General features: G+C 67.7%; 1 protein-coding gene across 3 annotated transcripts in view; it reads left to right on the top strand.

Moving 5' to 3' along the window:
- Window positions 1–16,380, top strand: part of MAD1L1 (mitotic arrest deficient 1 like 1) — a 280,453-nt gene that overhangs the window by 115 nt on the left and 263,958 nt on the right. For 2 of the 3 annotated variants that reach the window (XM_070064279.1, XM_070064278.1), the window contains exons 2-9: window positions 807–967; window positions 3,730–3,870; window positions 4,923–5,102; window positions 8,550–8,674; window positions 9,123–9,204; window positions 11,658–11,788; window positions 11,881–11,995; window positions 13,881–13,942. In XM_070064279.1, coding sequence (XP_069920380.1) covers window positions 818–967; window positions 3,730–3,870; window positions 4,923–5,102; window positions 8,550–8,674; window positions 9,123–9,204; window positions 11,658–11,788; window positions 11,881–11,995; window positions 13,881–13,942 — 986 coding nt within the window. In that variant the 5' untranslated portion in view covers window positions 807–817. Of the gene's footprint in view, window positions 1–159; window positions 310–806; window positions 968–3,729; window positions 3,871–4,922; window positions 5,103–8,549; window positions 8,675–9,122; window positions 9,205–11,657; window positions 11,789–11,880; window positions 11,996–13,880; window positions 13,943–16,380 lie in introns of those variants that run through there. The other variant, XM_070064280.1, reaches the window with a different exon arrangement.

Here is a 16,380-nt window from a genome sequence, read left to right as displayed (position 1 = left end):
TCCTGCGGGCCGCCCCGTCTTGCGCGTGCGCGCGGTGGGCGCGGCGCCCGGCCGCCGGCCCCGGCACCCCTGGCCCCGCACACCTCGGCACCTCGCGCTCCCGGCGGCCGCGGCCCCGGGTGCCTGCGGGCCGGCCCGGGCTGGGGCTCCGGGTCCCCCGGCCGCGGCCGCTGCGCCCCGGGGCGGCAGTGGGGTCCGGGCGGGCTTGTGCGGAGGCCGCGGGGGTCCCGGCGGGCTGGGGGCGTGAGCGGGCGTGCGGCGCTGGCAGCGCGCAGTGTGGCCCGGCTGCGGGCTTGGCGGCGGGCAGCGGTGGGCCGGGGGAGCTCCCGTGCTCGGGCAGCGGGAACCGGGGTAGGGGGCGTGTCTCCAGCCGGGGGCGGCGGCGCTCGCCTGCAGCCCGACCTCCCGAGGCCGGGACGAGCCCAGGTGGGGGCCGCAGAGGCCTGGCAGCCCCCGTGTGCCTTGGCGGCTGCAGCTCCTGCCGGCTGTCCGGAGTCCCAGGCCGGATGCACCTGCCCGCCGTGGCGCCGGCTCGCCTGGAGGCCGAGGGTCTCCCGCAGGCGAGGACACGGGGGCCCTGGGTGCTGCCGGCTCCTGCCCCCGCTGTGGCCCGCTCTGCCTGACCCCACAGGGGTGTGCTCCTGGAGCTGCTGGCGGCCCAGCGCCCTCTCCCGGGAGCTGGCTTTGGGTCCAGCGGGCGGCCAGCCCTTGGACAGGCATGGGCCTTGGGGGGTCTGCTGCAACACCCTGAGAGGCGGCCGACGGTGCCGGGAGAGCTGGCTCTGACCTGCCCTTTCTCTCCCCAGAGAGCGCGGCCATGGAGGACCTGGGGGAGAACACCACCGTCCTGTCCACCCTGCGGTCTTTGAACAACTTCATTTCGCAGCGCGTGGAGGGGGGCTCTGGGCTGGACGGCCCCAGCTCCGCCCCGGCCTCTCTGCAGATGCAGTACCAACAGAGCATGCAGGTGGGCGCGGGGCGGCCTCGGTGGAGACGCGGCTCCGGTGGGCCGGGCGGGCCTGGGGGGGTGAGCCGCTGCCGCCGGGCGCTGGCCGGGTGCCTGCTGACCTGAGCCCGCGCTGGCGCTGGCCGGGTACCTGCTGACCCGTGCTGCGTCCTGAGCCCGCGCTGGCGCCGGCCGGGTACCTGCTGACCCGTGCTGCGTCCCGAGCCCACGCTGGTGCTGGCCACCGGGTACCTGCTGACCCGTGCTGCGTCCCGAGCCCGCGCTGGCACTGGCCGGGTGCCTGCTGACCTGAGCCCGCGCTGGCACTGGCCGGGTACCTGCTGACCTGTGCTGCGTCCCGAGCCCGTGCTGGCGCTGGCCGGGTACCTGCTGACCCGTGCTGCGTCCCGAGCCCGCGCTGGTGCTGGCTGGGTACCGGCTGCCAGATGGCTGCAGCGGCCGGAGCTGCACCAATCTGAAGCCAGGAGCCAGGTGTCCCACGCGGGTGCAGGGGCCCAAGGACCTGGGCCATCCTCTACTGCTTTCCTAGATGATAGCACAGAGCTGGATTGGAAGAGCAGCAGCCGGGACTTGAACTGGTGCCGCAGTGGCTTTACCGGGCATGCCACAGCGCCAAGCGCTCCCCAGTGCACGTAAATGCAGCTGGGTGGGCCCGCTGAGCAGGTGCCTTTGGGCCAGGCACAGGACGGGGTGTGAGTCCTGTGGCGCCCCCTGGAGGTAGGGCGCGCTTGTCTCCAGAGAAGCCCACTTGGCTGCAGCCCAGGAAGCCTGGTGAGGGTGCATTTAGGGCCCCGCAATGCCAACGGCGGAGCTGAAGCGAGGTGACATACGGGGTGGGGAGGCGCTGCGCCTGCCTCCCGCCGGGCTCTCGGCCTTGGTGCTGCTCACCCCGGGCTGGTCGCAGGGTGTCGAGTGGTGTCCCTGGCAGCTGGCCCCTGGATGGTGGTGGTGGACGTATGGGGCGCACCCCCTATGAGAAGCAGAAGTGTCTCCAGACGGTCACTGCCCCTGGCTGTGGGGCGCCACCTCTCAGACTTTGGAGAATACCCGTCCCTGCCCCGTCCCTCCCCATCCCTGCCCCGTCCCTGTCCCGTCCCTGCCCTGTCCCTGCCCTGTCCCTCCTCATCCCTCCCCATCCCTCCCCGTCCCTCCCCGTCCTTGCCCTGTCCCTGCCCCGTCCCTCCCCATCCCTCCCCGTCCCTCCCCGTCCCTCCCCTGTCCCTGCCCCGTCCCTGCCCTGCCCCTCCCCATCCCTCCCCGTCCCTGCCCCGTCCCTGCCCCGTCCCTCCCCGTCCCTGCCCCGTCCCTCCCCGTCCCTGCCCCGTCCCTGCCCCGTCCCTCCCCATCCCTCCCCGTCCCTCCCCGTCCTTGCCCTGTCCCTGCCCCGTCCCTCCCCATCCCTCCCCGTCCCTCCCCTGTCCCTGCCCCGTCCCTGCCCTGTCCCTCCCCGTCCCTCCCTGTCCCTTCCCGTCCAGTCCCTGCCCCTCCCCATCCCTCCCCGTCCCTGCCCCGTCCCTGCCCCGTCCCTGCCCCGTCCCTCCCCATCCCTCCCCGGTCCCTGCCCCGTCCCTGCCCTGTCCCTGCCCTGTCCCTCCCCATCCCTCCCTGTCCCTGCCCCGTCCCTGCCCCGTCCCTCCCCGTCCTTGCCCTGTCCCTGCCCTGTCCGTCCCCATCCCTCCCCGTCCCTCCCCGTCCCTGAGAACAGACTTCGAGGACGCCGCGAGTCAGGAGGTGTGGGGCAGCCCGGGGCTCTGCATGGGCGGTGCTGCCAGTGCGAGGCTCGCTGGCACGTGGGCTCCGTGGCAGCGTTTGGTGTGTCTTCTGGGCTCATCTGTGCGTCCCTGCTTCTCTGGGGTGGGCAGACTGCTGAGGGGCCTTCGAGCGCCGGCCCCTGGCGGACACTCACCTCACCTGCCTTCCCCAGGGGCTGCTGTTGCAGCGGGATTCAGTTCCCAGGTCCGTTATCCTTAAGGCAGGGAGGTTGCCGGGGGAGCCCGACCTAACCGTACGAGCCCTTTGAAAAGACTGGTGCCGAGGCCGGCGCTGTGGCGCAGCCGGTGAAGCTCCCCACGCAGTGCCGACATCCCACGTGGGCGCCGGTTCCAGTCCCGGCTGCTCCACTTCCCATCCAGCTCTCTGCTGTGGCTCTGTGCTTGGGCCCTGCACCCACAGGGGAGACCCGGAAGCAGCTCCTGGCTTCGGATTGGCTCAGTCCCACCTATTGAGTCCATCTGGGGAGTGAACCAGCGGATGGAGACCCCTCTCTCTCTCTCTCTCTCTCTCTCTCTCTCTCTCTCTCTGCCTCTGCTTCTCTTAGCTCTGCCTTTCAAATAAATAAAATCTTTAAAAAAGAAAAAAACTGCAAGTGAGAGGCTGCAGTGACGTCTCTGCTACCCACGTGGTGGCCCCGTGGAGCTCCAGGCTCCCGCTTCAGCCTGGCCTGGCCCCCGCTGTTGCCGGTGTTTGGGGAGTAAACCAGAAGCCAGTATCCTGTCTGTCTGTCTGTCTGTCTGTCTCTGTGTTGCTCTGCCTTCAAGAAGAAAGTACAGGGAGGTGTCCAAGGCGGAAGCCAGACTTGACTTGGAGGGGCCACGTGGCAGGGCCTGAGGGAGCTTCCCATTGCTCCTGGCAGCCCAGGCCAGCGGGGAGGTGGGACGCCGGGCGAGCGCAGGCTGGGCGAGCGCAGGGTCTGTGCGGACGGCTGGGGCGCTGGCACGTTTGACACGCGTACCGAGCTGCCCTGTGCTTTGTTGGCCCTGCAGTTGGAGGAAAGAGCAGAGCAGATCCGTTCCAAGTCCTACCTCATCCAGGTGGAGCGGGAGAAGATGCAGATGGAGCTGAGCCACAAGAGGGCCCGGGTGGAGCTGGAGAGGGCGGCCAGCACCAGCGCCAGGAACTGCGAGGTGGGTGCCGGGCTGCGTGCCTGCCGGGGCAGGGCCTGCCCCGACCCTGGGAGCAGCCAGGTGGGGGCAGGGCCTGCCCCGACCCTGGGGACAGCCAGGTAGGGGCAGGGCCTGCCCCGTGCCTGAGGACAGCTGGGTGTGGGCAGGGCCTGCCCCGTCCCTGCCCGTCCCTCCCCGTCCCTCCCCATCCCTGGGAGCAGCCAGGTGGGTGCAGGGCCTGCCCCGTGCCTGCCCCGTCCCTTCCCGTCCCTGAGAGCAGCCAGGTGTGGGCAGGGCCTGCCCCATCCCTGCCCGTCCCTCCCCGTCCCTGAGAGCAGCCAGGTGGGGGCAGGGCCTGCCCCGTCCCTCCCTGTCCCTGAGAACCGAGCCAGCCCTCTGGAAACCCGCGGTGCTCGGTGTTGGGGTTGCCAGGGTGTTTCATCTGAGGCCATCTGATGGCGTGAGTCCGGCGTCACCTGTGCCCGATGTCCCGGGGGAGGGTGGCCTGAAGCAGAGGACAGTCCCCGTCGTGAGGCGCTGACGCGGGCAGATGTTCCCTAGCCAGGCCTCCTGCGTCCCTCCTCCCTGTGCAGGTGTGGAGCAGAGCCGGCAGAAGTGCCTGGTAGCACGCAGGTGGCAGGCTTAGAAAGTCACCAGTGTGTGAGGGTTTTGGGGTCCAGGCTGGGTCTCGCTGGGGTGGCTGTCGGGGGACACCGGCTCACTCGATGCCGGCCGAGCCTGGGTAGAACCTGCCGGCGCCGCAGTAGCTCTTTCCTCTCCAAGCCCAGTTTGGAATTCCGCGTTTCCCTTGCTCCAGCTCCTCCCTGAGCAGTGGCCCCTGCACGTGCACGGCGAGGTGGGCATGGTGGCCTGTGCCCAGTGTCCTCCTGGGCCCTGGTCCCCACGGCAGCAGGGCCCGTGCCGCCTCGTCCTGGTTCCTCCTGACGTGGCCGGCGGCTCTTGCCCTGCTCTTCTCTGGGCTGGGTGGGCTGTCCCGAAAGGGGGGCGTGGAGGAGTCCTCCCAGCGCCCCCTCGGGCTGTCCCCAACGCTGGCCTGTTCTCCCTCTCCACAGCGCGAGGTTGACCGCAATCAGGAGCTGCTGACGCGCATTCGGCAGCTGCAGGAGCGGGAGGCCGCGGCCGAGGGGAAGGTGCAGGAGCAGCGGGAGCGGCACCGGCTGTGCCAGCAGAGCCTGGACGCCACCAGCCAGAGGCTGCGGGAGAAGGAGGACGGCCTGGCCGCGGCCGGCGAGGTGGGTGCAGCCTGTGGGCCCAGACCAGTCTGGCCGCGGTCGGCGAGGTGGGTGTAGTACACAGGCCCGGACCAGCCTGGCCGCGGCCGGCGAGGTGGGTGCAGCCCGTGGGCCCGGACCAGTCTGGCCGCGGCCGGCGAGGTGGGTGTAGTACACAGGCCCGGACCAGTCTGGCCGCGGCCGGCGAGGTAGGTGCAGCCCGCGGGCCCGGACCAGCCCGGCCGTGGCCGGCGAGGTGGGTGCAGTACACAGGCCCGGACCAGCCTGGCCACGGCCGGTGAGGTGGGTGCAGCCCGTGGGCCTGGGACCAGCCTGCTGGCGGCAGTGAGCTTGGCGTGCTCCTAGCCCCTGCACCACGCTGGGTGGCTTTGCTTTCTTTTTTCTTTTCTTTTTTTTTTTTTTTTTTAAGATTTTTATTTATTTATTTGAGAGGTAGAATTACAGACAGTGAGAGAGAGAGACAGAGAGAAAGGTCCCCCCTCTGGTGGTTCACTCCCCAGTTGGCCAGAGCTGTGCTGATCTGAAGCCAGGAGCCAGGTGCTTCCGTGTGAGCGCAGGAGCCCAAGCACTTGGGCCATCTTCCGCTGCTTTCCCAGGCCACAGCAGAGGGCTGGATGGGAAGTGGAGCAGCCGGGACTAGAACCGGCGCCCAGATGGGATGCCGGCACTGCAGGCGGAGGAGTAACCCACTGCGCCACAGCGCCGGCCCCGGCTTCGCTTTCAGCGACGCTTCTCGCACGGTGCTTCCCTACGTAAGCGTAGTAAACGTGCTGATTCTCTGTTCTGTGGTTGTCAGTCGGTTGAGCACTTCTTAGGTTTTGGTGACCATGAACTTCAGTGTTGACCGTTCGTTCCTTGTCGTTTCCCGGTGTCTTGGGCTTTGGATTCACCGCGCTGGCATCAGCGCGGCAGAGCTGCGTGTCTGCGGCCTCTGCGCCTGCCGAGTTACCTTGTGTGGGCAGAGTCGCAGGAGGGGTCCCAGGGTCCCGGCCGGCGCGTCAGGGCTCGCCGCAGCCTGGCCTGCCGTGGAGGGTGGCGTTTCTGGAAATGCCGCTTCTTGTGGTGGTGGGAGGGGGAGGTGGGGTCTCGGGATTTGCGTTTCTCTGATCCTCAGCGAGGCCTGCAAGCCTCTGAGGGCCCCTGAGGTGGCCTTGAAGCCGGTGTCCGGGCGCTGTGGCCCCGGGGAGGCGTGTGTGCCCGAGAGCTGGGAGCTGGACGGCCCGCGCCTTGCCCGTCCCTGTTGCGTGGCGCTCAGCATCACGGCGCTGTGTGGAGCCACGGAGGAGCTGCCGGGAGGCGCGGGGTGGTTGGCGTTCCGTCCCCACGCGCTCCTCGCGGCGGCCTGCAGGTTGTGTTTGCCTTGGCAGTGCCGGGGACGTGTTAAGGCTGTCCCCACGTCTGTCTGCTGAAGGGGCGCTGGCAGGAGGGGAGGCGTGGCCCGCGTCCAGAGAAGTCCGCTCCAGCCTCACACACTCGCCTGTTGCAGCTGTGGCCTGCAGTCCCCTGGGGAGGGCCGTCGGACACCTCTCAGTGAAGGGCAGAGGGGGCGGCCGTAGGCCTGATTGGGGCCCGTGGGGGGGCACCAGGACGTGGCTGCCGCTCCCCACCTGCCGGCCTGAGTGGCCTCCCCCAGGAGGCCCAGGAGGAAGTCCATGGCCTTCCCCGCCAGCTGTGTTCCTGCATCACAGTGCCCCTCAGGGGTCCCTGTCCACTTGCTGCCTGTCTGCTTGCTCCCGGTGCAGCCTCTGCGAGGCTGGGCTGCCTGTCCTTGTGCCCAGCGTGTGCGTGTCGCGTCCCGCGTCCCACGGGCCTCCAGAAGGGCATGCTCGTCGTCAGGTGTCTGACGCCTTTCTCCTTTGCTGGTTCCTGAGTCGGTCCCTTGCAGTGTGCTGAATGAGCGTGGGCGTGTCAGCCCCCAGTGTGTGCGTGTTGCGTCCCATTTCCCACAGGCCCGTGTCAGCCTCCAGCGTGTGCGTGTCGCGTCCCGTGTCCCACAGACCCGTGTTAGCCCCCAGCGTGTGCATGTCGCGTCCCATGTCCCATGGGCCCCGTGTCAGCCCCCAGTGTGTGCGTGTCACATCCCGCTTCCCACAGGCCCGTGTTAGCCCCCAGCGTGTGCGTGTCGCGTCCCATGTCCCACTGGCCCCATGTCAGCCCCCAGCGTGTGCGTGTCGTGTCCCGTGTCCCATGGGCCCTGTGTCAGCCTGTGCTCCTCGTCAGGTGTCTGACGCCTTTCTCCTTTGCTGGTTCCTGAGTCGGTCCCTTGCAGTGTGCTGAATGAGCGTGGGCGTGTCAGCCCCCAGTGTGTGCGTGTCACGTCCCGTGTCCCACAGGCCTGTGTCAGCCCCCAGCGTGTGTGTGTTGCGTCCCATGTCCCACTGGCCCCATGTCAGCCCCCAGCGTGTGCGTGTCGTGTCCCGTGTCCCACGGGCCCCGTGTCAGCCCCCAGCGTGTGCGTGTCGTGTCCCGTGTCCCACAGGCCCGTGTTAGCCCCCAGCGTGTGCATGTCGCGTCCCATGTCCCACTGGCCCCATGTCAGCCCCCAGCGTGTGCGTGTCGTGTCCCGTGTCCCATGGGCCCTGTGTGTCAGCCTGTGCTCCTCGTCAGGTGTCTGACACCTTTCTCCTTTGCTGGTTCCTGAGTCGGTCCCTTGCAGTGTGCTGAATGAGCGTGGGCGTGTCAGCCCCCAGCGTGTGTGTGTTGCGTCCCATTTCCCACAGGCCTGTGTCAGCCCCCAGTGGGCTGTGGGGTGAGAGGCACCCCGTGCGTTCCGTGGGTGAAGGCTGGGCACGGGCTCTCGGGGCCCTGCAGCCGAGTGCTGGGCCTGTTTACAGAGTGAGCCGCTTGGGGGGCTGCCCAGCTCCAGTCACTGTGGCGGGCTTGCTGTGTGGGTTCCCCGGGGGTTTCTGTGTGCCCATGTGTGTGACGCTTCTCAGTGGGCCGGCCTTTGTGCTGACTTGAGCCAGGAACGCGGTGTGGGAGGTCATCAGCAGGTCCCGGAGAGGCGCGAGGCACGCCAAGGGTGGCCCGGAGGGGCTAGCTGGACTGGCGGTCCTGGCGGTCCTGGCGGCTGCTGGCTGTGCTCGGGCCTGCCTCCCAGGTCCTGCCCGCTGCTCTCCAAGCCCTCCAAGTCCCCCCCCCCCCCCCCCCCCCCGCTGGCCTGGAGGTCAGCTCCCTCCTGTGTGGCGCTGCTGGGGTTGGAGGCTGAGCGCAGTGGGGATGCAGGGGTGTGTGCCAGGTGGACGCTGGGCCCTGGGCATGAAGGCCCGGCTCACCCTGGCTGACGCACTTCATGTTGCTGGAGGCCCTTGGCAGGCTGTCAGGCATGGGGTCCATCACGTGTGCCCCGGGCGTGGGTCTGTCCTCGCCCTGTTGCAGACAAGCCTCATCCCCTGACAAGCACTGGGACCAGCCTCGGTGAGCGGCTGCTGTGTCCCCTCTCCGCAGACCATCAACGCGTTGAAGGGCAGGGTCTCGGAGCTGCAGTGGAGCCTGACGGACCAGGAGAGGCAGCTGAAGCGCCTGGAGTCGGAGAAGCAGGAGCTGGGGGAGCAGCTGGAGCTGCGGCACAGGTGCGGGGGGGCCTGCCCCGGCTGCAGGAGGGGCTGGTGCCCAGACCTGGGGGCCCTGAGCCAGATCGCGCATGACGGCAGCCCGCTGGGACTCCTCAGTCAGGCCCGAGGTCATAGGGTGGGGAGGGCGCGTCCTGGGGCTGGGAACAAGCTGGGCAGAGGCCGGGCATGACCGGAGCTGAAGCAGGGGTGAGGGAGTGGTCAGTCCTGGGCAGCCCGCTGCAGCTGCCCCGGGGCAGGCAGATGGTGTGGGGTGAGCGGTGTTGGGAGTGGGGGACCTGGGGGGTCACAGCTGGGAAGGACCTCGTGGGTGGTCTGGGCTTGCCCACCCGCCCTGTGAGGTGAGGAGCTGGAGCCCAGGGTGCCGGGTGTCTTTGCAGGGGGAGCGTGTCTGGGGGCCAGGCAGGGGGTCGCTGGCTTCACCGCATGCCTTGTCGTCCTGTGACAGACAGTGGCAGGAAGCTAACCAGAAGATCCAGGAGCTGCAGGCCAGCCAGGAGGTGAAGGCCGACCAGGAACAGAAGATCAAGGTGAGCCTGCGTCACTGCCTGCAACGGGGCCGCGGCGTCCCCTGCTGGCGCAAGCCTGTCTGAGCTGGGCTGCGTGGTGGCCCTGAGCAGGCTATGTGTTGTAGCCCTGGGCTGTGTGGTGGCCCTGGGCTGGCTGTGGTGGCTCTGGGCTGGCTGTGGTGGTCCTGGGCTGTGTGTGGTGGCCCTGGGCTGGCTGTGGTGGCCCTGAGCTGGCTGTGGTGGCCCTGAGCTGGCTGTAGTGGCCCTGAGCTGTGTGTGGTGGCCCTGGGCTGTGTGTGGTGGCCCTGGGCTGTGTGGTGGTCCTGAGCTGGCTGTGGTGGCCCTGAGCTGGCTGTGGTGGCCCTGGGCTGTGGGTGGTGGCCCTGAGCTTTCTGTGGTGTCCCAGAGCTGGCTGTAGTGGCCCTGGGCTGGCTGTGGTGGCCCTGGGCTGTGTGTGGTGGCCCTAAGCTGGCTGTGGTGGCCCTGGGCTGTGTGGTGGCCCTGAGCTGGCTGTGGTGTCCCAGAGCTGGCTGTGGTGGCCCTGGGCTGTGTGTGGTGGCCCTGGGCTGTGGGTGGTGGCCCTGAGCTGGCCGTGGTGGCCCTGGGCTGTGTGTGGTGGCCCTGATCTGGCTGTGGTGTCCCTGAGCTGTGTGTGGTGGCCCTGAGCAGGCTGTGTGTGGTGGCCCTGAGCAGGCTGTGTGTGGTGGCCCTGGGCTGTGTGGTGGCCCTGAGCTGTGTGTGGTTGTCCTGAGCTGGCTGTGGAGGCCTTGGGCTGTGTGTGGTGGCCCTGAGCTGGCTCTGGTGGCCCTGGGCTGTGTGTGGTGGCCCTGAGCTGGCTGTGGTGGCCCTGAGCTGTGTGGTGGCCCTGAGCTGTGTGTGGTTGTCCTGAGCTGGCTGTGGAGGCCTTGGGCTGTGTGTGGTGGCCCTGAGCTGGCTGTGGTGGCCCTGGGCTGTGTGTGGTGGCCCTGGGCTGTGTGTGGTGGCCCTGAGCTGGCTGTGGTGGCCCTGGGCTGTGTGTGGTGGCCCTGAGCTGGCTGTGGTGGCCCTGGGCTCTGTGTGGTGGCCCTGGGCTGGCTGTGGTGACCCTGGACTGTGTGTTGTGGCTCTGGGCTGTGTTTGGTGGCCCTGGGCTCTGTGTGGTGGCCCTGAGCTGACTGTGGTGGCCCTGAGCTGTGTGTGGTGGCCCTGAGCTGTGTGTGGTGGACCTGAGCTGACTGTGGTGGCCCTGGGCTCTGTGTGGTGGCCCTGTGCTGGCTGTGGTGGCCCTGGGCTGTGTGTTGTGGCCCTGGGCTGTGTGTGGTGGCCCTGAGCTGTGTGTGGTGGAACTGAGCTGGCTGTGGTGGCCCTGGGCTCTGTGTGGTGGCCCTGAGCTGGCTGTGGTGGCCCTGGGCTGTGTGTGGTGGACCTGAGCTGACTGTGGTGGACCTGAGCTGACTGGTGGCCCTAGCACACGTAGGGAGAGCAGAGAGCTGCTGGAAGTGACCTGGAGTGGACTTAGCGCCGTCGCAGATCTGCCTGCGGCCTGTGCCCGTCTGAGCTGCTCTCATGGCAGAGGTGGGGCCCGAGCCCCGTCAGCGGCTCCCTGGCATCAGAGTGGGTGCTGCGGCTCTCGCCTCTGTACCGTCTACCTGGCCCCGGGCTGGGGGCTCACCCTCTACCCGGCCCCAGCGTCTGCCCTGCACCCCACTCTACCGTCCTGCCTCGTTTTTCCCAGCCCCTGCTCGGCATTGCTGACCCCTTGGGCCTGATGTCCCGTGTTGCTCTGTCCCCTGCTGTACCCAGTACCTGGACAAGACATGGGCTCTGTTAGCGTTTGCTGACTGACTGCCTGAGTCCCAGATTCCTACGTTAGCTTGTTGAGTGACTCGTGTCCTGGGGTGACATGTCTGTCCTCTCTGGTAGCACAGACTGTTGTCACATGTGTGTCACTGGCTGACGCCTGCCTGTTTGTGGGGGACAGTGGGAGCTTTGGTGCTGGGGTCTCTGGGACAGATGGGGAGTAGCTCTGGCTCCTAGAGAACTCTGAGGGAAGGGTGGCCGCGTGCACGCTGGCTGTGCAGGGTGCGGAGGGAGGGTGGAGGCACGCCTGGAAGAGGGTCAACCGGGACAGAATCCGGCGCCCCGACCGGGACTAGAACCCGGTGTGCCGGCGCCGCAGGCGGAGGATTAGCCTAGTGAGCCGTGGTGCCGGCTGTCAGATCTTAACATCTACTGGTTCACTCCCCAAACGGCCGCAACACTGGGGCTGGGCCTGGCTGAAGCCTGGAGCCTGGAACTCCATCCCGGCCCCTGTGTGGGTGGCGGGGACCCGAGTGGTGGCGCCGTCGTCTGCTGTGTTCCCAGGCGTCAGAAGCAGGACAGCCAGGACGAACCGGTGCCCGTGAGGGATGCTGGTGCACGGGCGGCGCTGACCTGCTGCACCCGCGTTTCCCAGGCTCGGCAGCTCGTTCTTGTCCCCCCCTCCCCCACGCCAGGACTTGGAGCAGAAGCTGTCCCTGCAGGAGCAGGACGCCGTGGTCGTGAGGAGCATGAAGTCGGAGCTGGCGCGGCTCCCCAAGATGGAGCGGGAGCTGAAGCGGCTGCAGGACGAGAACTCACACCTGCGGTGAGGGCCGTGGGGGCCGTGGGGCCGTCGTGGGGGCCCCGCTGTGTCCCCAGGTGGGCGGCTGCCTGAGAGACCGTTTCTGGCCCCATCAGGGAGATGAGTGAGACCAACGGGCTGCTCCAGGAGGAGCTGGAGGGGCTGCAGAGGCGGCTGGCGCGCCAGGAGCAGGTGCAGCAGGCCGTGGTGGACCTGGAGCTGGAGAAGGAGGTGAGGCCGAGGCTGCGCGTCCTCCACTGGCCGTCCCACGGGACCTGGAGGCGTCAGCAGAATGTTGTGAATCCCGGAGCCTGTGACCCTGACCCTGCGTGAAGAGAGGCTGTGGCCATCTGGGTGTGTCGTGTCAGCACAGGGTGCCAGGGGGTGGCTCTGCTGGCTGTGGCCGCCTTTGGGGATGGCCGGGGAACGTGGGTGCCTGCCGAGGCTGGGAGGCAGGAGGCGGCTCTGCCTGGAGCCTCCGTGGGCCCAGCCCTGCCCGTGGGGACGCGGTGCGGGCTCGGGACTGAGAGCTGTGAGGTCTGACGCTGGCTTGCTGCAGGCTGCCTGGCTGTGCTGATGGGAGTCAGGCGGGAGTCCTGGGTGCCGTCGGAGGTGAGAGTGACAGAGCCCCCTGCGGGTGGCTGGGACCCGAGGTGTCCGTGTGGGAGGTTGCGGCCCTGGGAGGCCTGAAGGCGGGGGAGGAGACTGCAATTCAGAGGTGCCGCCTGTGCACAGCACGTGTGCTCCGCTGGGGTTTGTTGTCCTCCATGCCGCCTCCCGTGCTCACAGCCGCCTCAGGCCTCCGGCTTGCCCAGCACGCCCCCGTGTGGTGGCAGGGTCCGTGCTGCTTGGCCGTTTCTGTGCCGCCCGCGGCCTCACCGCGGCCTGGCCATCCCCAGCCCGTGTCGGGCCCCAGCCTTTTCCCAGAGTTGCATCCAGCTGAGCGCCCGGGCAGCCCAGCCGTCAGGGCAGGGGCTCCCCTCCCAGGCTGGCATCCCAAGTGAAGTTATGTTTTCTCTGGAAATAACTTTTCTTGGAAATGAGTCAAGATTGAGGGCCTGAAGTCCCACCTCCCGGTTGAGGGTCCTGCGTGGGTGTGCTGCCTTCCTTCCACCGGGCTCCCTCTGTGCAGCAAGGAGTGGTGACGGGGGCTGCCCCGTGGGTGTGGCGTGTCATGTTGGCTGCACCCGCTACCACGTGGAGGGCGTGGGAAACACCTGACTGAGTGATGCCCTGGATAGCCATGTGTGCTGTGTGCCACAGTGGGGTGGCGGGCAGCGGGGCAACTGCAGGTGGCTCCCGTTCCGGGAGAGCCCTGAGGTCCCGTTACTTTTGGTGTGTGGGTCATGATGGTGGGCAGGCTGGTGATGGGATGGTGTTGACACCCGGGGGCCGACTGCCCTTCTGTGCGGCCTGCTGGCGCAGCTCTCCGTGGGCTGGGGTTAGTGTGTGTGCCCTGTGGCTTGGCATTTGATGGAGCACCTGGGAGATGGGGGAGAGGTGAGCCCTCGGGGCTCAGTACCTGGGTCTGCTCTGTGGGGCACAGGCTCCCTGCACTCATGGTTCCGTGCGTTTTAGTTTATTTTTAAAATGGTTTATTTGAAAGGCGGAGTTATAGAGAAGGTAGGAGGGAGAGAGGTCTTCCATCTGCTGGTTTACTCTCCAGATGGCTGCACAGCCGGGGCCGGCCAGGAGATCCAGGAAGCCAGGAGCTCCATCTGGGTCTCCCACCTGGGTGGCAGGGGCCAGGCACTTGGGCCGTCTTCTGTGGCTTTCCCAGGCGCTCTGGCAGGGAGCTGGATTGGAAATGGAGCAGCCGGGACTTGAACTTGGGCTTATGTGGGATGCCGGCACTGCAGGGGGTGGCCTAACCCTGTTGTGATGCCTGCCCTCCGTACTCCCTTTGCACTTGCTGGGGTTCAGGCTTGAATTCGGGGGCCAGGGAGGATATGTGACGCGTGCAGGGTCCCGGCTGGGGGATGTGGGGTGGGCGTTTGCACGTCCTGGCACGTCCTGTGAGATGAGCACAGGCCGTTCCGGGGCCGCTGTGGGATGGTGGGTTTTACGCGGTGATTCCTGGGCAGGCGGTGATGGGGACTTGGCTTTGTCTTTCCAGAGGCTGCTCGCAAAGCTGCAAGGCTGGGAGAGACTGGATGCAGCCACAGGCTTGAACCTCAGGTAGGAGGCCCTGGGCAGGCGGCTTCCGGAGCTGCTCTCAGCGTGGCACTCGGCCCTGCCTCCTTGGCCGCTGGGCTGCGGCGGGAGCCTTTACCCCCACACACGGCCCGTGTGGGGCAGCGCAGGGCGCTCGGCCCCTTGGGAGCGTCATTGTTGAAGGTGGTGGCAGGGTTGTGGCTGTGGACGGGTGGAGGAGGTGATGGCTCTGGGGGTGTTGTTCCCTCCGGGTGACCATCGTCCGTGGACACAGCTGAAGTTTCAGGGTTGAGAGCCGACCCCGGGGAGGAAGCCCTGGGCCCGGGGCTGAGCTGCTGGGCACCCACCCCTGGCGCTGGGCCCCTGGCCCGGGTGTGTAGTGTGGGCAGGGCTCTGCAGGGGCCTGCGTGTGGAGGCTGGGCCTGGGGCCTGGGGTGTGTGAAGCGCCCTGCTGCGCCTGCCTGTGGGCTTCTGAGACCTGGAGTCCCAGGCGTCCTCCCTGCTGCCGGTGCCGGTGCCGGCGTCGCAGCCTGCCGGTCGTGGTTTGGCTTCAGGTCGCCGTCACTTGATGATGCCGCTTCCTCCTCTCCTGCTGTCCACATCACAGAAGCAGGCCGGGCTGCTGTTTCCTCTTGAAGCGCTGCTGCCGACGCTGGGCGCGTGGAGGGCCTGCCCCGGCAGGCCTGATGCTGTGCGTCCTCCTGTGTTCTGGGCTAATTAACTTCCTGGAAAAGGCTCTCCTGCTCCCAGGGGAGACAACCGACTTCCCGTGGGGAGAGAGCCAGAGGCCGGCGTGTGCCTGAGCGACTGGCCTGTTGCAGTGCAGGGTGCCTGGGGCCTGTGGTGGAGCTGGCGGCTGGCGGCTGCAGCTGGCCATCGTGGGCTGGGGCTGCCGTGCGGCCTGCGCCCTCCAGTCCCTCTTCCCCGCCTGAGCATGGTGACCGGGCGCTAGTGTGTTGTGTCTGTCCCGCCTGTGTCCGTACCTGGTGGCCAGGCTGGAGGGGGGGGACGTCAGGCTGGGACTGTGTCAGGCCCGGGGCCCGGCTGGTGCAGCAGAGGCCAGAGCCGCCGAGGAGTCCCTGTGTCGCTGTGCGGCTCTGCTGTGCCGAGGAGGGGCCTCCGGGTGGGTGCTGTCCGTCCTCGGCCCTAGCTCGGCCCTGAGGCCCAGGATAGGTGCCTCCCTGTCGGGCAGGTCTCCTGTGCCCGGCTGCCTTGGTGCCCTTGGCACCACCTCCTCACATGGCTGGGGGTCAGCCTGTGACCTCCACTGCCTCGCCGCGTGCCCTGTGGTTGCCGTGGCACGCAGACTACATGTGGCACTGGAGTTGGGTGAAGAAGCAGATTCCTGGGCCTCGCCCAACCCAGTGTCAGTGCGCGAGGGCTGGTCCTGGGCGCCGCGGTGAGGTGGGTAACGGTTCCCTGTGCTTGCCTTTTTCTTTTCTTTGTCGTTGGGTGGGCTGGGGGTCAGGTTCTGGGCGGTTCCTGCGATTTCCCAGCGGGAGGTGCCCTGTGGAGCTTCTGGTGGCCTGGGTGTGGTGCTGGGAAGCACCAGGCAGGTGCAGTCACGGAGAGGCCCTGGGGTTCCCGCTGCAGCCCGGGCTCTTTGTTCCATTGTTCCAGCAGATGTGGCACGCGTGGCTCAGACATGACACAGGGACACTGACCTCGACACTCACGCTGGCGTCTCCTGATTCTAGGAGCCCTCTGAAAGCCGTCTGGGGACCTGCAGTGGTCGGCAGGGTCTCGCTGATGGCAGGAGCTCTGCCTGGCCTTCAGGGTGAGGTCTGGTCACCATCAGACGGCTGGTGCTGAGGAGCGGCCACCACTAGGTGGCGCTCATCCCCTTGGCGATCCTGGCTTCCCGCTGGGAGCGGCTTGTGCCCCTCTGGCTCTTGCCTCTGGGTCTTCCTTGCGGATGCCAAGGTTTTGGCTGACAGAGTGGGAGGGGTCTGCCTGTCCTGCCCCTGACCAGGCTCTCGAGGGGCCCTAGGCCCGTGGAGCAGGTATTACTGGCGCGGACCTGCTCGGAGGACAGGCTCTGGCTGCCCCAGGCTCTCTGAGGGCTCTGGGCTTTGTCCCTCTGCTGGTCAGCAAGAAGAACCCTGAGATGCCGGGGAGGTGCACGGGTGAGTAGGTGGGGTGAGTCCATGAGCGTGTGGGGAAGCCTTTTGGGGTTGGGGGCCTTGTTGGTCAGGCTCTGCCACCCGTGACTTATCCCACACGTGGGGTCACGTGAGCTACAGGCTGACAGGCTCTGCCACCCGTGACATGAATCACACATGGGGTCACGTGAGCTACAGGCTGACAGGCTCTGCCACCCGTGACAGGTCCAGCACACGGGATCTCACGTGCAGCCTGACAGGCTCTGCCACCCGTGACATGTCCAGCACACGGGGTCACATGTGCAACCCGACAGGCTCTGCCACCCGTGACATGCCCAGCACACGGGGTCACATGTGCAG

Source organism: Oryctolagus cuniculus, chromosome 19, assembly GCF_964237555.1.
Source record: "Oryctolagus cuniculus chromosome 19, mOryCun1.1, whole genome shotgun sequence".
NCBI lineage: Eukaryota > Metazoa > Chordata > Mammalia > Lagomorpha > Leporidae > Oryctolagus > Oryctolagus cuniculus.
The sequence above is the reverse complement of the archived record's forward strand: the minus strand, read 5'-3'. Positions and strand labels throughout refer to the sequence as shown.